Consider the following 24884-nt stretch of genomic DNA (forward strand, 5'->3'; position numbering starts at 1 on the left):
AACCTTCACACAGTACAAAACCCACAGGAAACAGACCAAAGAAGAGCTATTCTCATTGAAGCTGGGGAGGGGCTGGTCCCAGAGCTCCACCTGATCATGTCTCCTCCCCTTAGCCCGGGGGGTAACCTACCTCCAAGGATGCTACCCCTCTCCCCATGACTCTGTAACAACCAGTTTTGTTCTCCTTTCCGCAATATAGTCTCAATAACATGTTTGTCAACAGATAGTATAAAATTCTAAAACTTTGAGTTATGTCCTCTTGTGCTATTTGTATAAGATCCAAACCCATTAAACAGAATCTTAATAGAATGAAAAAATATATCATTAGTAAAATGTTAACAAGCACCAGCAGATTTTGAGCCTACTATAAACTTCATTTCATAGACTAAAATTCTCCAGGCACCAAATGATAACACATTTGAGATGATAAATGGAATTTAACCTTCTAAGCATGAAAGGGAACTCGTTTTCTTGGAGAGTTGGTCTTGGAGAATTTTTGCACTAAGCAAAAGTTGGCTTTCCTAAAATAGTAGGGTTTAAAGAGAACCAACATCAACCGCTGCCTTTCCTTGTCTGCTTTGTCTGCATCAATGTCATTAACTCTGATTGTCTGCTACTTTTAACTTTGGGGAAAGGATCAAAATATCATCCACTCATCCAATACTGTACTTGGCACTGGATAAGTCAAGTGAGCTTTATAAGGGCAGAATTTAATGATGGCTACTTAGCGTGAAGTTTGTTTTGGCTCCAGGATAGGAAGTAGCAGCATGTATCTGCAACCTGGGGAGCAGCTTCCTGGCAAAGTGCTGTGATAGTTTCCTAGGGCTGCCATAAGAGTACCACAAACTGGGTGCCTTGCAGTTTTGGAAGCTGGAAGTCTGAGATCAAGGTGTTGGCAGTGTTGGTTCCTTCTGAGGGAGTGAGCGAGAATCTATTCCAGGTCTTTCTCCTAACTTCTGGTGCTTTGCTGGCAATCTTTGGCATTCCTTGGATTGTAGATGCACCACCTGACCTCTGCCTTCACCTTCATATGGGGTTCTCCCAGTGTGTGTGTGCGTGTGTGTGTATGTTTATGTGTCCACATTGCCCCTTTTTATAAGGACACCAGTCATATTGGGTTAGGGGCCCATTCTACTGCAGTATAACCTCATCTTAACATATTACACCTGCAATGACCCTATTTCCAAATAAGGTCACATTCTGAGCTACTGGGGGTTAGGACTTTAATATATGAATTGGAGGAGGGGGGGACACAATTCAACCCTTAAAAAATGCTCAGTCCAGTGTTACATCCCACTCCACCCTGGTTCCACCAAGGTTGACCATGGTTGCCTCATGGCCAGAATCTGACTGAGGTGGTGGGATTCAGTCTCGCCCCCTGCCCTTGCCTCCTCTGAGACTGCAGAGCCTCAACAGGCTGGCTAAGAGCCACATGGACACCAGGCTTTGATAAGGTGACTTCCCTCTGGATTTACACCAATGAATCTGCTTCAACTTCTGCTGTACGGGGGGCAAAGGTGGGCATGTCTATGCTGGGGTGAGTCTCACCACCAACTACAGCTGCATTCATGGTTTTCTTTCTCTTTGATAAGTGCCCACAGCCTACATCATGTCCTCCTTTGCAGGCTCAATTTAAAGACAGGCTTGGCACTGAGGTCAATTAGAGAGGTAAAATAGCATAAGCAAATAGTCACTTCTTACCTTTCTAAGCTGCTTTTAGTCAGTTTCTCATTTCTTCATTCTCTTCCTAAAGATATTTATGTTTAAATAAAGGTTTTCTCCCTGACAGCCTGATTTTTCCATCTGCTTGATTCCTGCAGTGAAGTCTTAACCCTATGTTTGTTTGTCTTCTCACAGCTTGTTGCCATGGGAATGATTATAAGATGGCAAATTTCAACACTGTCTTCAAAGCACCCTGAAAGAGATGGAGAAAATGGGCAGGATAGAAATGTGCTCTTAGCTGAACACATATCTCTGATTACTGGCCAAAGCACAGTAGAAAGAAAGTTCAGAGTAACAAGGGATACATTAATGCTTAAGTATACATCAAATGGATCCCCATGACAAGCCTCCTCTTATCTAAGGAATAATAAGCACTAGAAACCCAGGAATTGGCCACCTTGAAAGATGAGCTCTTGTGATTCACAAATGAAAGAATGCTTTGTGCTGAAGAAACGCTTCAGCGGTCCTGTTGAGAGGCTGAGTTGGTTCTAGAGGTGTTGACTTACTTCCTGGGTTCCCTCAGCCCACATGAAGGCATGCCTGACATCCTGAGAAAGTATGTGAGGCTGTAGCCTTGGCTCCAAGGTCTTAGGGGGAAATGAAGCACTGACTTGCCCAGCAGTCTGGTTATAATTTCTGCTTTTCCTGGATAGAGGCAGGGAAATACCACAAAGAGATAAAGAAAGAAAGGCTTATGTTAATTTTTCATCAGAAAAACTATTGCACAATAATAACCCACCCTCAAGTCACATATTGTTTAGATGACACAGGGGCATAGCATCCTGGTCTGAGCTCTAGACATCCAAGTATTTAAAGTGAACTTGCCATCATTTGGCTTCATTATTATCCAGGTGCCAAGATGCGTTAGCTAGTGCAATCAGCCTATGACTACGTATGTATGCTTGTGGTTTTTAATATAAAAACACCTATATTTCTTCTGTAATTTTTTTCTTGTTATTTTCTTTTAGATAAAAATATATACTCTGGAAGAGCACAGTATTTTATCTGTTTGTGTTGAAAAGCATGTGGAAAGACCAGCACACTTGGCTTATCATCTCTTGTCCGACTTTACCAAGCGACCTTTGTGGGACCCCCATTATATGTAAGAATAAATTTTAAATATTTTCTTATTCAACCCTGACATCATGTAAAAGATGACCTCTACATTGCAGTCTATCTCCATTGCCCAATGTATGACCTATTGTTTTATTAAACAGTATTTGCTAAAGCTTGCTCTGCATGGAAAACTGCATCAGGTGCTACTGAGAGACACAAAAATTATTATAATCATCTATTTTTCATCTATATTGAGTTGACATGCTTTACCCACAACTATTGTACTCCTATCAATAACTCTTCAAAGTTGATATTATTCCTATTTAACAAGAGAGAGATCCCAAGACTTGCCAACATTACACAGGCAGTAAAGCAATGAAACATGAATTGGAACCCAGGTCTGTCAGGCTCTGAATTCCACACTCTTGTACTTTAATACACAGTCTCATTGCTCTTGAGGAAGTGATTATCAAATAGTCCCTCCAACTTCCCACTCTTGATCTTTATTTGGCAGTCCCCTCTTTTTCTGTGAAGCAGCACTCCCTGGTGAGAAGCTGGGAGAAGCAGCTGTGTGAGTACACTCCTTCCTGCTCTCCATGCCTGATCAGGGCCCACTCCTGTCAGCCTACATCTCTTCTGTTACTCCTTGTCTCCCACATCCCTAATCCAATCTTCTCCACTCTCCCTCCTTTCCTGGAATGCAGAGCTGGGCATCTTGTCAACTGCACTGTCAGGGTAACACCCCCTTCTCCAAGGAGTCCAAGCTCCTGGGCTGCAGGGCTCAGGCTTCATGGACATCTTGCTTGAAGGAAAGGATTGGTAAGATTATACCTATTATATTCAGCATTACCATTTACTTCCTAATTTGGACGAAGTAGAGTTTCACCTTTTAGATGTCCAAATCTCACTGTGATTAACAGCATGTAACAGACAATTTAACACCACTAAAGTGAAACATCTCTGGGCTCATGTGTTACATTTGCATAGATGCCAGAATGATACATCCTGGTTAATGTTACCATAATAAACATTCGGAGAGAAAAGGAAACACTTGACGATTTTCTTGCGTTGATCTTTGTAGATACTCTGTAAGTACAAAGATTTTAGCAAGAATGATGCCTAAACTTGCTGCTCTTTTCAAATGTTTCTCCCACTATTTTCTATATCACCTGACATTCTAGCCTAATTGAACTTGAATGAAGGAATGAATGAATTCTAATTCCAGTTACTTTTTTTTTTGCATCTATCATGATTCAGGTACTGTGCCAGGTGTTTTCATTTGATCCTCACAATAACCCCATAGGTACTATTATCTACATTTTATAGACGGAAAAAAAGTGACTTGCCTAATATAACATAGCTACTAAGTGGCAATCTGAGACTCAAAGGCAAGTTGCTTGATTCCAAGCTTAGTGCTCTTTCCCAATATACGATATTCCTTTACCTCAGAGTCATTGGATTGTCCATATAATTCACTAGTCTTCAAAATATTATTACTTGATCCTAGAGAAAAATAATTTTGTGGAAAAAAGAAAAGCGCCTTTCTCTGCAGTGTTGAAGGCAGTGACCTTAGAGTCAGATGGCCAGCATTCTTTTCATCACATGCAGAATTATTCCTTCTGGCCAAACAACTCTAAAAACGGACTTTAAGAAATGATGCTGGCTTTGGGGGGATGGTTATGTGAGCAGAAGGGTGAATATGGACACCAATAATGAAGTTATGCAAACAAACAAAAGAAAGGAATGCCTTATTCTACCAGGTAGAAAAATGTAGACTTTCTGTCACTGTTCTATTTACATAGGTCCTGTGAAGTCATAGACTGGGTAAGTGAAGATGATCAGATATATTATATCACTTGTCCTGTGGTGAATGATGACAAACCCAAAGACTTGGTAGTACTTGTTTCACGGAGAAGGCCTCTCAAAGATGGGTGAGCATATGTTATTCAAGTGTTATAGCAATGTCTTACAGTATAGAGTAGAAAGAAAAAGTTGATATGAAAATAAGGAAGTCAATGGAATAAGCATTTCTGGTCTTGAATGATGTTCATGTGAATTTTTTCTAGATGAGGCTTTAGTTATCATTAAAAAACAAACAAACAAAGAACCAGAAAGAAACAATTATCTATTAAGTGCCAGCCATGTGCAAAGGCATCTGTAAGACTCGTAAAGCAGTTCTCTTCCCTTTTGCTCTATGCAGATGTAAAACGGATATTTAGCAAACCTTCAAAATATCCGTTATTGTAAAAATGCAATGAAAGCCAAATAAAACACCAGGAATTGGTTTTGGTTCAGAATTTACAGACTCAACTGTGCTAGACACCCAAAATGGCTGGCTGTCAATTAGAGTGTCTGTTCATGGCTTCTCCATGGGCACTGGACTTCTCAGAGAATAGTGTCTAGGTTCCAAGGGGAAGGGTCCCAAGAGCAGATGTGCAAAGGGACAAGAAGTGGAAGCTGCCAGGGCAGTTATGGTCTCCCCCTGGAACTAGCCAGCATTATTTCTGATGTCAAAGCTGGCCTATAGAAATAATCCCTCCCGTGTGGGATTAATGCACATGGATGTTCAGTGTCGTATCATTTACTATGGCAAAAGATATTAGAAATAAACTGAAGCTCCATCTTATTAATTATGGTAGAACCATACTACAGAGTACTATACCAGCATTAAAAAGGATGAAGTAGTCACAGAGGCACTGATACAGAAACACCTCCAAAGTTTTACCATTAGGTGAAAAATCAAATTATAGACCAATATTTGTAAAATGATTATATTTATGTAAAAATCTACATACGTCCATTTGCTTACATAAATGTTATATATTTATAAAAAGATCTGGAGGATCACAATATAACGTGGGCATCTCTAGGATAAGTATGTATTGTGCTTACGGTGGACTGAAGGATGACTTCTGTTTTCTAATGTATAGGGTTCTCTATTGTTTGAAGGTTCTTTAAAACAATGGTATTATTTTTTCATTAAAAAAAGAAGAGACTGAAATTACAACCCATTAGGGCACCAAAAAAAAAAAAAAACCAGTTTGGAGGTTGACTGCAGCTTTGCAGAGTTATACAAAGTATATGTAATTCTTAGGCAGAAAACACCTATGGCCCTTATTATTATTTGCTATACTTGAATGTATCCATAGAGAATGTTTTCCTATGTATACCACTCATCTAAAAGATCTGGGTGTCTATAGTTTTACTTCTACTATATAAACAAGTTGCATTAACTGTAGGAATTTATTTTCTAATAACTATTCTTTGTTTCTCTCAAGAACTTTGAAAATGTCCTTTTATCTTTCAGTCACACTTACACGGTGGCAGTGAGGTCAGTTATTCTGCCATCAGTCCCACCTTCTCCACAGTACGTCAGAAGTGAAATCATAAGTGCCGGATTTCTCATCCGTGCTATTGACAGCAGTTCATGTACCGTAAGTTTGATGAAACATCTGCAGATTAATTTGTTCCTACAGATACAGAGGAACCTTTTACCTGGATTTACTAATTAACTGTAATTCTGCAATGTGTGTCCACCCACACCCACCAGGGAATCCTAAGGTCATCCTTTCAGATCCATTCCCAAAAGATTAGGGTCATAGCCTCCCCTACACCAACAAGATTGAGATCCCTGCTTGAAAAAGCTCTAAGTCAATAAGAAATTAAAATATTGTTTTGCTTTGTTTTTTTGAAACAGGTATCTTACTTTAACCAGATTTCTGCTAGCATCCTTCCTTACTTTGCTGGAAATCTTGGTGGCTGGTCAAAATCCATTGAAGAGACAGCAGCCTCCTGTATACAATTCATAGAGAACACTACTGATGATGGGTTGATAAGCATATTTTAAATGATAAACTTTAAATTATCTGTCATTTTATTTTCCACTTTCAATTTCAAGCACCCTTAGCTCTGACACTTGACAAGCTACTGGGCCACAAATAATTTAATATCAGTCTAAGCAAAATGCAGTTATGAAGAGGTTAAAAAACAAAATGCATCCCAAGTCCAATACCAGTGATTTGGGTTAACATTAAAAGAGCTTTAAAACTCTGTTTTAGATCACCCGTGGCTTTGCTCCCTTCCAGGGGCACAGGCAATGGAAAATTTCCCACATGCAATATTGTGTGTTCTGTAAAATGGTGGAAGTTAGGTTAAAATAATCAAAACATTTTTAGGCTACATGTTCTGTTTGAAAGTTTACAAAATTTTATAAAATCAGAAATGATAAGTTGGCTAGTTGATTAATAGTATGGGGTTGTTCCATGTACAGCAGGTATCTGTATGTCAGGAGCATCTGACTAGATGTATTACATGTTTTAGAGCTTTAAATTAGGAAGACATTAAAACGTAATGGAATCCAATCAATTTTAGTAATAGGAACTACTTTCCTAGTGTCATTTAACATATATCAAGTTAGCTGACCAATTTAGTATCTATTGCTCTATCTACACTCACAAAGTACCTGCAAAATGTGATATTGTAGAGAAAGCATTAACTGAGCTCTACTTTCATAATCATTACATTAGAACTTTATTCCCTAGACTTTTTTTTAAAAATTTATTTATTTTATTTTTGGCTGTGTTGGGTTTGTTGCTGCGCATGGGATTTCTCTAGTTGTGGCGAGCAGGCGCTACTCTTCATTGCGGTACACAGGCATCTCATTGTGGTGGCTTATCTTGTTGTGGAGCACGGGCTCTAGGTGCGCAGGCTTCAGTAGTTGTGGTGCATGGGCTTAGTTGCTCCGTGGCACGTGGGATCTTCCCGGACCAGGGATCAAGCCCACGTCCCCTGCATTGGCAGGTGGATTCTTAACCACTGCACCACCAAGGAAGTCCCCCTAGGCTTTAACATTTATCATTTTACTCTGTCTGTGATTTGTCTTAACTCATAAGACAAACCAGCATACATCAAGTTAGCCTCCTCTACAGGACAACTTCTAAAAGTTAAAGGACTTCTCCGTTAAGAGTTTAAAGCACTTAAGAGATTAGTTACATCCTGCTTTAGTTTGTCAAATCTTTACTTTTGTCCAAATCTGGTTGTAATTATTTTTATTAATCTGTGCCAGCAGGTTTTCATTTATACGAACTTTGGACTGTGCCCCAATTTTATGAATTAACATTTATATACAATAAGAAGAGTGGATATGTAGATTAAAAAATGCTTATACATTACATTCCAAAAGTAGAAAGATTTTTGAGAATATTTTTAGATTTTAAAAAGGTGAGAAAAATGAGCAGTAAAGAGGGTTACAGTACACTAGAGTTTTGTATGCTAAAATTTCAGCCCTCTCCTACAATTGAAACACTTCTAACTTCTGTCTCTCCTACACCTCTGAATTTATTTATTTTTGTTGAAACTTTTTCCTGAACAGTAACAGAAACATTGTGAGGTTGAAGGAATAGAGTAACTTTGGCTGGATCACTTTTAGACATAAAGATGTTGCCCACTTTAACTTATAACACAGGCATAGTCAAGCACTGTCCAATATGGTAGGCACTAGCCACATGTGACCATTTAAATTAATCAAACTTAAATAAAATTTAAACATCAGCCACACTAGCCCCACTTCAATATTATCAGTCACATGTGGTCATCATGGCCTAATCTGAAGTGCTCACTTTCAGACTACTGGACTAAAGAGACTTTTAAAGGGCATGACACCGGAAAAGATAGCAATGAATTCAGGCTCTACATAGGTCATCTCAAAAAGTTTAAAATCTATTGCCTCAAACCATGACACAACTGACTAGGGCATTCCTATTGCAAAATTCAACAACAGCCCTTAGGTTTACATTTCCCTTTTTTTTTCTTTTTTTATAAATTTATTTATTTTATTTATTTATTTTTGGCTGCATTGGGTCTTCGTTGCTGCACGCGGGCTTTTCTCTAGTTGCGGAGAGCAGGGGCTACTCTTCGTTGTGGTGCGCAGGCTTCTAATTGCAGTGGCTTCTCTTGTTGCGGAGCACAGGCTCTAGGCGCAGGGGCTTCAGTGGTTGTGGCTTGTGGGCTCTAGAGAGCAGGCTCAGTAGTTGTGGTGCACGACTCTGTTGTTCCACAGCATGTGGCATCTTCCTGGACCAGGGATCGAACCCGTGTCCCCTGCATTGGCAGGCGGATTCTTAACCACTGCGCCACCAGGGAAGCCCTACATTTCCTTTTTTAATGGAAATGTATTTGATTGCTCTTTCACTCATTCAATAAATATTTATTAAGAACCTACTTTGTGTTAGACACTTTTAGGCATTGTGGGTTCAGCAAGGAACAGAAGCATACTGATAACATCATAATAAAATATTGATAAATAAATAGAATATTTAGGAGATAAGTGTTAAATGGAAAAATAAAGCAGGGTGAAGGATGTGAGTGCTGGGGAGGTGTTGGAGGTGGTTGTTCATATTTTGAATAGGGTGGTCACTTGCCAGAAGCAGCAGGAAAATGCTTCTGCTGCTTCTGGGCCCCACTCCCCAGGGCTGGGAGGCCAGCGCTATGGCTCAGTGCAGAGCCCGGGGTCCCTCAGCCCCGCTGACTTTGCAGATGCCCCCCTCCTTACCTCTGCCACCCACACTCCAGCTGGGCCAGGGCTGGAGGGGCCTTGTGAGGAGTTCCAGGAGTTGCCCTCGTGCCTGGGAATGCAGGCATGTGGACCAGGGGTCAGAAGTGTGAAGCTTCACATCTACTCCTTAAGGCCACTGCAAGTTAAAGACGTAAAATTTAATAACATTTTTCTGGCCATGAAACATGACTTTTGTTAAACAACAAGAAGGTGTGTGGGGGAGTTCACACTGAAAGATAGTATATATTCTATATAATGAATGTAGCAATACATACATCCAGGATTTGGGCTTTTGGTTATTGATGGCCTGGCGGATAGGGTGGTCAGAGTAGGTCCCACTGAGGGATATTTCAGTGAAAGCCTGAAGGCAGAGAGGGACTGAACCACGAGGATCTCTGGAGATAGCATGTTTCCTGCAGAAGAACTAGCCCAGGCACAGCCTTTGAGATGGGAATGTGTTTCTGGCACCTTCCAGGAAAAGCAGACGCCGGAGAGGCTGGAATAGAGAGGTAATTAAAGACAGATGAATTAAAGACAGCCTTTTCTGGATTTCTTTGGCGCCCTGACTTTAAGCAAACACGACTGAACCGAGGGTAAGCAGCGACGCTGGTTCATCAGCAGTCACCCTCAAGCCGCTGGAGACTAAGGGCAGAGGGAACATAAAAATGTAGTCATGCTTATTTTCTCCTTTGGAGTGTCAAAATATCCTCCAGGAACACTAAAGATTTCATACCTTTCTTGATAGTAAGGGTTTTCAAGTGTGTCTAACAGGCCTGAAACTGTTTGTTTAAGAAAGGAAGTTCTTCCCTATTAATTCTTCCTGGTTTTAATGCAACTGAGTTTCTGATTTATATTCAGTTTTTCTATCATATTTTTAAAGAAGAACTCTAGAGAAAAAAAAGATGTAAAAATTGATCTATACAGTTTAGAATATAGTTTACCCTTATGGTCTAACAGCTCTAGGAAATAATGAACAATTTTAATTAAATCTAGAGAAATCCAGAGTATTTTTATATATACCATCACATGGTTTTGTTCATATTTCTTATTGCACATTTCAGAGACAACCTTGGACATTTTTATTGGTATATTTATAGGAGTAGTTTTGAAAATATATGTTGAAAATCTGTATGTTAAGGAATAAGTTTTATGTTTAGAATAAATTATTCAAATGTAAACTATGAAGGTTGTTCATGATTCATTTTACCCGTTTGAAGGTAGTGTAACTACTGGGACAGACAGTTCACCATGGGCCCAGAGGGGGCCTGCACATTATTGCTGAGTGTGCCAAACTGCAAGACTCACTTATCCACAGGCAAGTGCTAGTCCCATAGGCAATTAAGTAGGTCAAGGTGACCACAGCTTGACTTCAGTGTAATGGCTCACTCTCTGGGCATAGGAAGGCTGGCTTGTTTGCTCTGTGCTACAGCGTTTGCAACTTGTTACTCAGCAGTGACACAAACCCACTATGTCTATAGCATCCATCTGGGCACATCATGTCACCCTGTGGGGACTAAGGGAAAAAGGGAAGCAACAGAAATAAGTTGATACTCAACGATACTCACGCTGTTTGCTGTGCCATGAATACTATCTTTTGTCTCTGAACCAGGATTCTCATGCCTTGTCGACATCCATGAAACAGTAACAGACTAGTGTATTAAGAGTAAGATTCACCTCCAGATTCAAAAGTCAGAGAAATATTATAAAATGTCTTTCTCATTGTACACTTGCAGGTATAAAGTACCATATAAAAATTATACATCTGATGCCATCTTTCCCTTCCTCATTTTGTGACATTTTTAGGGATATTTGAAAATAGATTCAAAATTAATACTTCTATCATTTCCATAGCTCATTATCCCTCTCCATGTCCTCCCTTCTTTCCTTATCTGGCTTAGATTCCATGGTCTATCATTAATATCACACCCTGGAAAACACCTGTACCTTTTCCTTTCATTCGACTTGTCTGGCAAACTCAAAACTGTGGTTAAAGTATTTGTAATACCTCACCCCTGCACTAAGCACCTGAAAATTGTGGACAGGTCTCACTTGAAATTTATGACCACAGATTTCAAAAGGGCTCTGATAATACTACTACATTTCCTATATGTTTGCTATTTCACACTGCCTTCTCTTCCTTCAAGTTTCTCATGTCTCCTACCCTTTCTCAGTTCATGAACTTTAGAAAAAACTTCTTTGAGGAAAATATAAACCATTAGGCAGGAGTTGTCTCATCTCCCCATCTATGTACATTCCACATCTTTGCCATCCCTCCTAACACAATGAATTAAACATCTCTACCCCTAGCAAAGAACCATTTCTCTAACCTTCTCCAAGGCTCCCCTCCTCCAATTCTCTTTTTTTCTCTATTTCAGGAGTCTTTCCTGGATTATTTTCATAGCCACTATTATCTCTTATCTTAAAATAAATCAAAACAAAGCAAAACAACACTTCACCTGATCCAGTTTCCTAAAGGCCACCCATCTCCACTCCAATCATCTATAAGTGTGGTCTTCATATCCTTATTTCATTTACCAAACTGTACTTCTCCCTCTATTACTCCACAAAGACCTCTCTTATTGCCACAACTAATGGACCTGTTCTTAGCTTATTTAGCCTCTGAGCAGCATTAACAAAGTTGACTAGTTCCTTCTTTTTGCAGCACTGTCTCCGCTTGGCTTCCATGATGTCACACTCTTGGATTTCCTCCTGTGTGACCAGTCACACTTTTAAATCCTCTTGCAGTTCTTCCTCCTCCACCAGACCTCTAAATATTAGACTACCCAGGGCTCTGTTCTTGGCCTCTTCTCCTTTATCTCCATTCCTCAGTGAGTCCACCCAGCCTCTGGGTTTTAAAAGACATCTACTTGCCAATAACTCCCAAATCTGTGTCTCAAGCCCTAGATTCTCCTGAACTCCACACTTGTATATCTAACTACTTACTTGACATTTCCACTAAGATAATCGTCATCTCAAAGTCCACATTTCCAAAACAGATCCCTTAATTCTGCCACCTTTCCCTCCATAAATCCTCCTTCCTTCAGGAAATCTCATCAGCTCTATGTTAAAAATATCAACATAATCAGAACCTGACCCCTTCTAACAACTCCACCATGACAACCCTCATTCACACCATCTTCTCTCACCTGAATTATAACCTGTTTTTATCCTTACTCCTCCCTTCACTCTGCTCTCAACTCGGCAATCAGATCATGTCACATTTCTCCCCAAACGTGTGAAAAATTTTGCCTATCACAGAGTGAAAGCCAAAGCTTTATAATGGTCTGGGGTATGTTGTGGTACGTTGGATTATTTTTCAGAAATATTAACTCCCTCACCACCATCCCCACCTCCACGAATGGAGTGCGCTATTCTACCTCTTCTCTCTGAGCTCGATTGTGTGACTCCTCAACAGACATGATGCAACCAAAGGCTTGAAAATGGTTTTGCAAGTGGACCTGCCCTCTTACATCTCTGCCACTGTCCTGAGAAAAACATGTCAGGGCTAGCCTGCTGGTCCCAGGAAAAGGAAGAGAGACACATGCAATAGAGCTTCTTCATCTGAGCCTAGCTTAGATCAGCTGACCCCAAACCAAACTTCTTATGGAAGTGAGCAAGCCCAAATGAGATGAGCAGAGCTGTCCAGATAAGCCCAGTCTAGATCTGACTCATAGGCATGAGCTAAATAACCGCTTAGTAGTGTATGCTTCTGAGTTTGTGGTTTTTATATGGCAGAAACTGGTAGAGGCTGTAAGATATGACCCCTGTTAACTATGTGATCTTCTACTAGTTTATCCCTCTCTTTTCCAACCATATTGGCTTCTTTGCTGTTTTTCAACTATACCAGGCAGGCTCCTTCCTCAGTATCATTGCATTTACTTATTACCTCACATCCAGATATCCACGGCTTTCTCCCTAATACCTCCCTGTGTACTATACAATGGAACATTACAAATGAACCTTGAAAACATTATGCTAAGTGAAGGAAGCCAGTCAAAAAGATCACATCTTCTTTCTGCCCCTCAAATATGGCAAGCTCATGGCTTTGACTATTTTCTCTCCCTAAACGCTCTTCCTCATTATCTTCACAACAGATTTCTTCTTGTCATCCAGATTTCAGCTTAAAAGTCTTCCCCTCAGAGGCCTTCCCGATTACCCAATCTGAAGTAGCTACCCAGCCTCTTGCATCATCTCTGTGTTAATTCTATCACATATTCAGTTAATTCACTCATTCATTCAACAAGTGTGAATGCTCTGTATGTGCCAAGCACTTCTGAGGATAATGAGTAAGACTCAAAATTCCTGCCCTCATGTAACCTATAATCCGGTGGAGAGGGGACAAATAGTGTTACGTAGGGACATAAATTATGGAGAAAATTTAGACAGCAAGAGAAGAAAAGTTATTGGGATGAGGAAAGAGCTATTTCCTATAAGGCTAGTCATAAAAGACTCTCTATTAAGCAGATTATAAGTAGACGCCTGAACGAGGTAAGAGAGTGTTGACTCTGGGGTGTGGTGGGGAGAATGTCAAGAAAAGAGTAACTTGAGATGCGAGCCTACAGGCTTGGAATATAATTGTACTGAATAAAATGGGGACAAGAAAGGGAATTAGTACATTTTTTCCCGCAGGGGAAGTGATGAGATTTAAAGCTATTATGAGTTTGAGGTGTTAGTGCAACATCCAAGCAAGAATGTCCAGCAGGCAGGTGAGAAGACAGAACCGAAACCAGGGATTTTAGGGCAAGATGGAGATTTAGGAGTCAGCCATAGAAAAGTGAAAGATAAGCTTGTAAAGAGAGATGACATTTCCAAAGGACTAAAGGAAGAGTGCTAACCACTAAGTCTTAGGGGATTCAACAAAATATTTATAAAATGTATAAAATATCCCTCTCTGATATTATTTTTACGGATATTTCTGATATGTATTTTTTGTTCCTAAGTCTCCTCTCCATTCTTCAGCCCCAGCAGAATGCATGTGGCCTTGTTTGTCTTATTCACTGCCACAATCTCAAGTGCCTGAAAGAGTACCAGGAACATAGTAGGTCCTTGGAAAATATATAATGAATAAAGTAAATGTGTGCCTTCTTCTTCTGGCATTCTTAGTTAAGAAAATAACCAACATCAAGCAATACACAATCTCTCAGATGTCAGAATTTCTGTCTCTGGTGAGTTTAACAAAGTGTCCACATAGTCTTCCAATGTTACATTCAGCACCTGCAATTTATTTCTAATGATTTCACTGTCTACTTTACAGACCATTAAAATGTAAGCAAAGTAACCCCAAGGAAGACAAAATTGACATCCCTGCATTGAAGACTACATAAAAAACATTAGACTTAACTTGCAGCTGACAGGTTTTTGACTTTCCAGAGCCTTTTGCTCCTGATAGGACAGATGAAATAAATCTGGGTGTGTTCAGACTAAATGACTAAGGCAGCACTGCTGTCCTTTTCCAGCTGCATGACTTGTACCATTCCTTTTAAATGGCACTCATTTCCTTAAGCTCTTGGATGCTGAGCCATATTCTGTCATGTTTTCCTCTGTCACTGGAAAAAAAAAAAAAGAACAGCTCCTATTAAGATTAGAAATGTTGAGATGTACAGACATTAAAACAGAAAAGTGTTCCTTTTCTTATTTGGTAAATATTTTGCTTTTGAAACATCAGTAACTAATCACAGCTGTTTCCTTTCATTACAAATGTATCCAATCAGGTAAAATTCCAAATGAAACACACAATCCAACAGTCATTCCATTATACAGTACAATGGGAAGCTTAAGCCTTGTGAAATGTATGTATTAAGTATGCATGTATTCATCAAATCAAACAAAGAAGCTAATGGGTCGCTGATTAGTGTTCTAACTCTGTTATGATGATGATGATGCTTGCATCTCATCCTGACTCATCTAAAACATGTGAACAAAATGCTATTAAGTTTGATAGACAATCTGTTATGTGCCATCATCATTCTGGTTAAATAGCACAAACTGAATTTTGGCTAGAATTTCTCTCTTGAAAATCAGGGGCAAAGAAAGAGCTGCTGTTAAGTTGAGATACTCTTCTATTTTAACCTCAATAATTTGTTCTTTATGTCAAAACTAAAACAAAAATTAATAAAAATTAAGCTCATCTGGGATTCATAAAGATTGTGTTTCCAAAGGGATTGTTACATGGACATTAATGGACAATGGCTCATTCAATCCAAAATTAGGTATTCAGAAAAATAAGTAAATAGCAAGTGAGTTTTTATTAAATATTTTTAAAATACAGATTTTGTGGCAATTATAAATTAATTTCTAATATAATAATAAACTGATACTTTGAACCAAGAAAACAATATAACAAAAATTCATTTCCAAATGCAAAGCAGGTACCCTATGTTTAGGGATAGTTCATATTAATGCATAATTTTGTTTTTAGAAAAAGATGATTGCTACAGTCAGGTATATAACCACTGAGTTACACCTAAGTTCTGTTGGTTAAAAATATATTCTTTTAGAAAATCCATTTTGAACACATTATACTTTTTTTCAGTGATTTTCTCCAAACAACGGTAGAAGTGCTCCTTGATGGACAGAACTCAGGAACTGCTTTGACCACACCTAGATTATACTGATATCTACAATACAGGACTCCAAGGGAGAGTCCAGCTCCAACTTATGAAGTAGGCCCAGTTCAGAATGTTTAACAATGAGGTGCTAACAAACGATAGCACTAATCATCAAAAATTAACAACTTTAGGTATCTTTGTTTTGGGTTTCTGTGGTTTAGGCACATCCAAAATGTCTTCATAGTCTGCACTCATTCCCTTTGCCCAGCGACCAACCGTGACCATTCGATCTGTAAAGACATAGAAAAGTCAGAATGTAAGAGAAACAGTCATCAAATACATCCACCTAGATTGGTATTGGTTTAGCAAAGGAACTAGTTTTGACATGAATAATCACAAAGAGAGAAGACTCCATCACTAAAGGAAAGTAAGCAATTCTGTAATTGATTATAACCCTTGATTTCAGAGTACCACAGGCAATTTCTCATCCCAATTAGGGAAATGCAGCAACTGCTTTGCAATGCACGAATTGATGAGAAAGCTCTTTCATTCTTTCTCAGAGTTCATCATTATAGAGTCAATGAGTTCCAAGAGTCTGTAAACAGCAAGAGTTATGAAGTATCAGTTTCAAATGAACAAGATTCCACCTGTGAAATTATACAACATCTGCTTGTCAGTCTTGTCATTTGGGAAGAGGCAATCCTCCCAGGAGGGAGAATTCAAATTCCACTTCATCATTCCAATCTCACTGCCTACAGTGTAGTAAAGACTATCTTCTTCTAGACAAGATTGTAAACAAGAACTCTTGGTTTTCAGATTCAAATGCTAGGGGTAGGAAGTAAGAATGGGCAGGCTTATTTGTGTGGTACTATGACTATATGATATAAAAAGAAATGTGCTTTTTCCCCAAGAAGCGCTAGTGGGCTATCCCACTGTCTTGCTTTCTTTCACACAGGATTATCATCATTTTAAGCTAGGTAAAATAATGTAATAATGGTCTCCACATCCCAAAAAAATCTGCCTTAGGTTTGGTGAACATTTATGAAGTTTTCGATGACCGAGGGTAGTATTTCACTGGGAAGAAAATATAACTGGCCAGATGCTGTGTGGATAACACAATTTTAATATTTTCGGCAGTTTTTGCAACTAACTGAATCCTTTTGGTTTCAGAGCATACATGAGGATACTCAATCATAAGAATACTGTAAGTTATTCTCAAATTTCTTATTTTCTCTTAGTGAATTAATACTTTTCTTCAAGTAACGGAATTGGCTCTATTATTAAATACATGGGTTAGCAAATAAAAATATTTATGAATAAGATGCTTTATAAAATCAGGGTCCTCTGGGGCTTACTGGTCATTTTTTTTTCCCACCTCAGAACAGCAGCTGATGCTCAGTTAGTACTGCTGATAAAGAAATGATGAAGTCATCGCTGCAGTAGGAAACCAGGCAGCCTTAAAATCAGTTGTGCATCAACAAGTTATTAATAACAAAATTCAGCAAAAACACAGAGGAATACTAATCTCACCCCTTCTAAATGGAGGCCCAGAGATCTCACCTGAATTCTGACTTTCGGGGCAATCTTTCTTAAAATGTTCCACAGAGCCACAAAGTCTGCAGCAACCACCTATAAAAAGAACAGAGTAATTGAAAACCTCTAATACTTACACAGGGCTTTTAATGTCTCAAAGCACTTTCATATCTTATTTGGTCCTCACAACCTTGTTAGTTGCGAAGGTAGCTGGAGCCAGGAACTTACTCCTATTAAGTCCATTCTCCATTCCTCTTGACCTCAAAGAGCACTAAACTGTACCTACCCACCATTTCTTGCCCCTGGCCTTCAGGGCAGATGTGGGAAAGAGAAGTGAGATATGACGGAAGGTACGTGTCCTCTGGAGTGTCCAAGAGCCACTGCACAGAAACCTGGATCTTAACCATGGTTAGAAAGGGAAGGGTTTGTGAACTCTGAAAAATCTCTGTGCAGATGCATTTTTTGAGGAGAATGCCCCACAGTTTTTAATCAGATTCTTTAATGATCAGAAAGTTTAATCATGAGGTGCTATGAGGTCCCCAAAGGGTTAGGAACCACTGCTCTGCTGTACAGGTCAGATGGGGGTGATCAATTACAAAAGGAATGAAATTAACTTTTGTTTCAGTGCCTTCTATCTGCCAGGCATCCTAACTCGAGTAAAAATGCCTATTGGCCTTCTTTAAGCAACATTCCAGGACTGTGAATTACAACACATTTGGTTTCTAAAATGAGTCTTCACTGAATGGTCGAACACTATTGCTTAACGGTCAAGCATTATCACGATCATGCTCATAATGTTAAGTGACTCACTCAGAAAAGTGACCCCAATAGGATGAATTCTCACTTCTATGTGACCTACTCCCCTTGCTGCACTTTTTTATATCTAGTCATTTTGGTTGACCATACAAAGGCATCTTTGCTCACTAGTCATATTATATGACCTGTTTCTTAAGTTCAAAACTGAAAGGCACTTTTGAGCATCTTCCAGGTCCAGGACTCTTTACTATTGTAGATGCCATAGTGAAATAGAAGAGGCATTTGAATAATACATTTTAATCCTCATAACTCTTCAAGGTAAAATACCATAATTCATCAAATCTAAGACACCACTGATTATAAGATGTATCATTATTCTACATTGCTCTCTGGAAAAAAAAAACTTCCAATTATGTGACACCCCCTAATAGTAAGATACATTGAGTTCAGAGATACTAAAATGTGAAAAAATGTGCATTTTAGAATTAATGAAATACAATTTTCTCATCTCCATTTTACAGGTAAGGAAACTGAGAAGAGAGAATTTAACTTGGCCAAAGTCCAGTCCCACAGTTAGTGAGTGGTAGTGCTGAGGTTATAACTGGTCTAACTCCAAAGCTATGCTTTTTCACTGGACTTCTGCAAGGGAACCCAGTCATAACACAAGTGGTTTCTAGAACCTGATGGTACCAGCATCACATTAATAAATGACTCACATTAACAGATGACAACCTCCTCCTTAAAGCTTTAAACATCACAGACTTTATTGTGGGCACCTTAAGCCATTAGTTGAAAGGTAAGAAAGTTACTTGATTCCCATGCCAGACAACTAACTAGAAAAACATTCGGAAACAAAAGTTACTACAAATATGAATAGTGTGTACCAACCCTTCTACCCAAAATGGTATGCTAGACTGAGATTAAATTCACAACACTATTTTTTAAATCTTATCCTAGTTTGAGAAATTATCCCTTTGTTTCTGTTATGTTTAAAAGTAGATACTTATAACATACTCTCACAAACGATGCTGAAGGAAGCACAAATATTTTGAAATATACACGTCAGTTTTTTCTGATTTGATGTATTAAAAATAATACCAAGTTACATTACACAAAAAGTCTACTACATAGAATAGTGCTTGACAAAGATAATGAAATTCTCAAGATTTTGCTACTTACTCAAAAATTTATTTAAAAACTGTTTAAGTATAAACTAAATCACAACTGCATGATGACTCACCATTTTCGACATATAAATGTACTCACCATCAGCATAGAGTCCTTTGGGATTATCAGGACAGGATCTGGACAGATGTCCCATTTCCCCACAAACAAAACATTTTGCAAAAGGAAATTCACCTGTAACAATCAACAGTTCCTGTTAAGTTAGTTATATATATATATATATATATATATATATATCTCATGTAATTCATATTATTTTAAAACACTGTATTCTCAGAGTGTTTTCAGAGTGTTTAAAAAACATATGTGTTTTTACATGATTTAAAGTTTAATCTCAATTGATTTCAAAATATTAAGTGACACACTCATAACAAACCTTGTCAATAACAAAAAAAAAACAAGTTGGCTACTTATTGGCCACTTTCCCCATTAACCAAATAAAAAATTGATAGAAAAAAAGATACATTAATACCAAAAGCTGGGTCTACTTTAGCCTTGCACTTGGTTATTTCATGCTCTGTGGATCCACACCGGTAACATATTCCAGTGCCCATTTCTTGATTCTCAAGGGCAGCTGGGCAATCTGCAATCCCATGGCCAGGTTTTCTACAATGGAAACATACCTGGGAAAACAAAAATGTGAGTTTCCACACTGCAACACTACACTGGCTTTATTAATTCTAGTCATTAAAAATGTCTTTAAAACATTCCTCATTTTAAAGTTATCTAGTTCTTTTTTTGAAATCTCAGTATTTTATCTGTAGAAAAAAAGTGTTTCACATATTCCTAAACCATAAGGAATGTCATTTCCATCAGAGAGTTTCAGTGCTTTTGAAAACCCTCAATCCATAAATCTCTCAGTCTCAGACACAAGTTATAAATGTCTTTGTAGGAGGTAATCGCTTAAATGAATTAAGCAAATATGGACTATTCATTTCGTTAACGGGGATGTCTGTACCTAGAAACACTGAGTTTTCTGGAGGAGATGGGCAATGACCATAAAAATGATCACTCAAAATTAATACTTTCAAAGTTCACATAATTGAATGAATTTGGGCCAAGTGATTCCATTTAAATTATGATTCGAATCATAAGATATATTTCGTACCAAAATGTATGCTTAAATTTTTATATCTTTCATACATATTCCTTACTATTCATAAATAGATAGAGGTTTCATTTTAGAATATATGCACATTTTCAAGGTATAATTCTAAGATGAATTATTTGGCTCCAGCCGAACATTGAACAATGGTTTGGTTTCTTTACATACTACCTAGCAATCTGCAGGATAGTTTTCGCTGTGATGAATGAGAATATCAGTCATAATCAAAGATGGTAGATAGCTAAAGTATTTTATTTAAACTGGAAAAAGGTATATTTTTTGGATAACAAATAATTCATCATTTAATCTTTTTTCGAAATAAGCACAAGGTTTTTAAAAAGCAAATTCAGTAGGTAAAATAATATTTTGCAACTATGCCCTCACTTTCTTTTTTTCCTGTTTAATAACATACTGGAAAAGAATGAGTCCCTTTAGTCTTTATTAACTTTTACATTTAAAATGAGCTAGGGCAAACAAAGAAAATTCATTTATTCTACAACTGCAGGAAAAGTTACTACCCAAAACTGGATCACCAACATAAGAAGTCTTGGATTCTTGGTAAAGTCAAGGTTGTCTCTAGTAACCTGACAGCTTACTGACTGGGGTTTTATCTGTAAAAACCTAATCTTCACCAAATACAAACTTTTTGAATGATCCTTAAATTTAATGTAGATGGGATTGTGGAGAGTGGACTGGTAAATTTCTAGATGTCAACTTATTAACAATAGAACTGATGCTTAGTCTGCTTAGTCTGAGGTATTAAAAAGAAAAACAAGAAAATGAGTTGAAGGGTCTCAACAAGCCATATACTATTGAAAGCACATGCTTTAATATAAAGAATTCCTTTTTTTTTTTTTTTTGGAAAAACAATGCCCTTCCCCTTAATTAAAAACATAAAACTTCTCTTAAAAGGTCACAGTACTAAACTTTTTCAAAAAGTATGCAATTTACCACACCGCCTATGTCAATGAAATTATCTTTACATTATCTTTACATTATCTTTACATTAAATTAACTTGACTTTAAAATATTTAAAAATTGTATAATTTAAACAAAACTATCTTGATACAAATAGAAATGATTATCTTTTCTATCCCAATTTATCCATAAGGAACATTTTATCAGTATTATCTCCACAAAAGAATCTTTAAATATGACACTGCATAAAACTAATCCTGCAAATAGCCAGAAGCCACATCTATGGAGGCTGTAACATTTCAAGTCTACACTGGTGCAAACAGTGCTCTACATGTAGTAATTCTAATAAAAAATAAAACTGTAAAATAGCAACAAATCCTGATTCTTATGTAGTATCCTGCTAGAAGAATCCCTTGCTAGAGAAGGGAAAGAATTATACCAAGTAGTTCATTTCCTGTGTCTGACACAGTTTAAAATCTAGGTCTTGGCACCACGGAAATAAACCTGTAGCCCCCAGCACTCCTCTCAGTGTAACATGGGGAAGGAGGGAGCAATGACTAGGAACAGTCTCAAGGAGTTTTAACTCTGCTATTACTCTGCTGTGTTACTAACCAGTATGATTCTTATTAGATCTCTTTCCTGTGCAATCAGTTTTTCATGGATAAAGATAAAGGGAGACATCCTTTCCAACTAATGGGAACCACACATATCTAACCTGTTGTACTTAACCTTCCCCCTTATTTTGATCTTTTTTAAAAATGGCTGTTTGAAAAAGGGCTACTGGAAGGGGAGAGAACATAGGTCTTAAAGTCAGACTCTGGGTTTAAATATCTTCTTTTTTTCTTTTGGCTGAACTACATAGAGTTAGCAGCTCATTTAGGTTCGTTATTTATTTAATAATGCATATACTTATAAAGTGCCAACCACTATTCTGAGTAATCAAATATTAACACCTTTTCCTGGGTTTGAATTTCTCCTCTGCTACTGGCTAAGTGGCTTTCAGCAAGATACTTAACCTAGCTGCACACCAGTGTTTTCTACCCAAAATATGGAAATAATGCCACCATCTTTGCATGTTGTGATAATTAATCAGTACGTCAATTGTCTAGCATAGAGGAGGTGTTCAAAAAAAGTCCTAGTGTTATTACTAGCCCTCAAAAAGATGCCGTATAAGTCTACTACATAACCACAATCAGACTCTGCTAAAATACATATCTGAGTGCATGAATAATAGTTTCTAGCCATACAAAGTAACATTTTAGTAGAAGTGATCATCTTACCATTGCACTTTTCTTTGCTGCTTGTCTTTTTAATCGTCTTCCTTCCCGGCGACTATCTTTCTTTAAAGCAACTGCAATTTCTTCCCTGACTTCCTGACTGTCTGCTGCTATCATCTCCCCATTGCGAACCATCTGTGAGTTTTGCCTTAGATATTCCATGAATCCATTCACATCTTCATTTAAATACTCCTTTTTCTTTTTATTCTTTTTGTGTTTTGCTTGGGATGCATGATTTTTAAGGGACAGACTATCGGCTTCAAGTTGTTTACTCTTTGGTAGGTTTTGGCTTTTTCCCTCAAAGGACCCCTTCTTCATGTCCTCCCATGATGTTGCAGGGAAGGGTCTTTTGTTCTGTGTGGTAGTAATTCGTGCCCACCTGGTCATGGCTTCATCAGATGTTTATCAGTCTTTAAGACAAGCATGGCCAGTTAGTCATCTCAAATAAAAAAATGAAACTAAAGATACATGCTATATCACTATATCACCTGTACCCATATGTTAAGAGTTTTAATTATTAAAACACTTTTTAACTTAATTTAGATATCTGTATATTTAATTCTATAACATGCTGCAGCGATATGCCTGTAATGTAAATCTAGCCCTTGCTACCACACCAGTAAAAAAACAAACAGCAACAACAAAAAACACACGGATATAAATACTTGCTTCAAACTGGAAAACAATTCATTAAGAAACCAAATTATTTCCAAAATTAAATCACATAGTAATAGTAAATGAAGTTACTTTTCCCAAATTCTGCAGTTTTCTTAGCGGTTTATTTTCCTATCTCTAAGTCCCAGGTCTACTTTCTTCCAATCTTCTTGCTTAGTCTGCCATTTCATCGCAAATAATTTGCACAGCAAATTAGTAAGTATACACAACTCCTGTCCTTTGACCTGAAGTCTGTCATTACAACTCTTTCCGGCAGATTGATAAGCAAAATATGTGTTTGCAGTCACGTGATAATACCGAGTCTTCCTTTTATTAATCAGAGCGTAAGCTACTTCCAGCCCAGCTGTTTCAAATCATTTTCAGTTATTAAGACGCCCCTCTTTTAGGGTAGCATCCCGTGCGGAAAACCTCAGTTCCTGCCACGACATCCCTTCAACACAAGCTGCGGGGCGGAGCCAATAAACAGGTGTGGGACTGTGCACAACACTTCACACCACGCGCGCGCACTCGTCGCTGTGGATCCTGTGACTGTCACAGTGGGGACTGGAGCTGTTCAAGAGGAGAAAGGTTATCCTTCCCCTGAGTATATGGAACAGGGGAAGCTCTGAGTACCCGGTCGGCCGGATCCATTCGACCCGAAGGATCCCAGTGGGGCTGGCCCGCGCCGGCCCAAGCGGCCAGCCTCCTACAGCTGAGGCGGATCCCGTCACCGGCGGCCTGGGCCCGCCGCGGAGCCCGGTGCTTCAGCCCCACCTGGCGCTGGGGGCCCTCGGGGACCTAGCCGCCACTCCCTCCGCCCTCCCGCCGCGTCCCAGGGAACGAAAGTGGGGATCCCACCACCTTACTCCCCCACGTGCAGCTTCTTACCACGCACGAATCCTCCAGAGCAGCAGAGTTGGCAGGCCAGAGAAACCCGTCCCCCCTGCGGCGGCGGGGGCGACAGTCGGGAGCGGAAGCACGTCGTCCCTGACAGCGCGTCACTTCCGGGGGGTAATTGGCTCACACGCCGAGGTGCGGCTATCAGGTGCTACGGTGCCTCTCAGCGCCAGTAAATGTGGCTAATTAGAAAATGTGAAGCTCGCAGTGTTTGAAGGGCTCCGCTCTGGACGCCGGAGACGCGAAGTTGAGAGTGCGGAATGTGTGCTGTGTGGAACGCACAGCATAGTGGGCGAGATGGATGGAAGGATCCGTGGGGTGGGAAAGGCCCGAAAGACTTCCCTGAGAAATGATCTTTGTACTGGACTTCGAAAGATATAGCAAATATTTCTTGGGATTGGCGGCGGGAGGGAGTTACGTTTTTCTATCCGACGTAAAGTAAAACTATTAGCGCAGTGGGAATGGATCACTGTGATAGAAGTGTAAAAAGGACATTTGGGGCCCTACTGGGTGAAGGGCGGTGCCCCATGGTCCTGACCAATGCTAGTTCAGCATTCAATTGAAATACCACCCTGTGGAGCCAAAGACGTTCTCCTTTAAGAGAGAAATTGTAGTCTCCTGAGCAACTCTTTATCTCAACTTGCTACCCCTCCCCCCGCCCCCCCAACAAAAAAAACCCG

At 38.9% G+C, this 24884-nt stretch overlaps 2 protein-coding genes across 5 annotated transcripts in view; one reads left to right on the forward strand and one right to left on the reverse strand.

Annotated features, from left to right (window-relative positions):
• ACOT12 (acyl-CoA thioesterase 12) overlaps positions 1 to 7326 on the forward strand; it is a gene marked incomplete at its 5' end in the record, with an annotated part of 56274 nt that extends 48948 nt beyond the window's left edge. Inside the window, 4 exons of the mRNA XM_082458118.1 lie at positions 2691 to 2824; positions 4581 to 4709; positions 6086 to 6212; positions 6476 to 7326. Of these exons, the coding sequence (XP_082314244.1) occupies positions 2691 to 2824; positions 4581 to 4709; positions 6086 to 6212; positions 6476 to 6625 (540 nt within the window). The 3' untranslated portion in view covers positions 6626 to 7326. The remainder of the gene's footprint in view (positions 1 to 2690; positions 2825 to 4580; positions 4710 to 6085; positions 6213 to 6475) is intronic.
• Positions 7327 to 15557: 8231 nt separating this feature from the next.
• On the reverse strand, positions 15558 to 24333 carry ZCCHC9 (zinc finger CCHC-type containing 9). Of its 4 annotated transcripts, XM_082458261.1 has the most exons (7): positions 24196 to 24296; positions 23401 to 23877; positions 22657 to 23063; positions 19826 to 19976; positions 19435 to 19527; positions 17440 to 17508; positions 15558 to 16169 (listed from the first exon to the last, which is right to left on the reverse strand). In XM_082458261.1, the coding sequence occupies exons 3-7, from the start codon at positions 23038 to 23040 to the stop codon at positions 16051 to 16053; spliced, it is 816 nt and encodes a 271-aa protein (XP_082314387.1). In that variant the 5' UTR covers positions 23041 to 23063; positions 23401 to 23877; positions 24196 to 24296; the 3' UTR covers positions 15558 to 16050. The 4 variants fall into 4 exon arrangements, with proteins under 4 accessions (XP_082314387.1, XP_082314386.1, XP_082314389.1 ...); XM_082458260.1 differs by lacking the exon at positions 23401 to 23877 and having other exon boundaries at positions 24196 to 24333; XM_082458263.1 differs by lacking the exon at positions 23401 to 23877 and having other exon boundaries at positions 19818 to 19976; positions 24196 to 24333.
• Positions 24334 to 24884: the final 551 nt, after the last annotated feature.

This window comes from Balaenoptera physalus, assembly GCF_965194825.1.
Source record: "Balaenoptera physalus genome assembly, chromosome: 3".
NCBI lineage: Eukaryota > Metazoa > Chordata > Mammalia > Artiodactyla > Balaenopteridae > Balaenoptera > Balaenoptera physalus.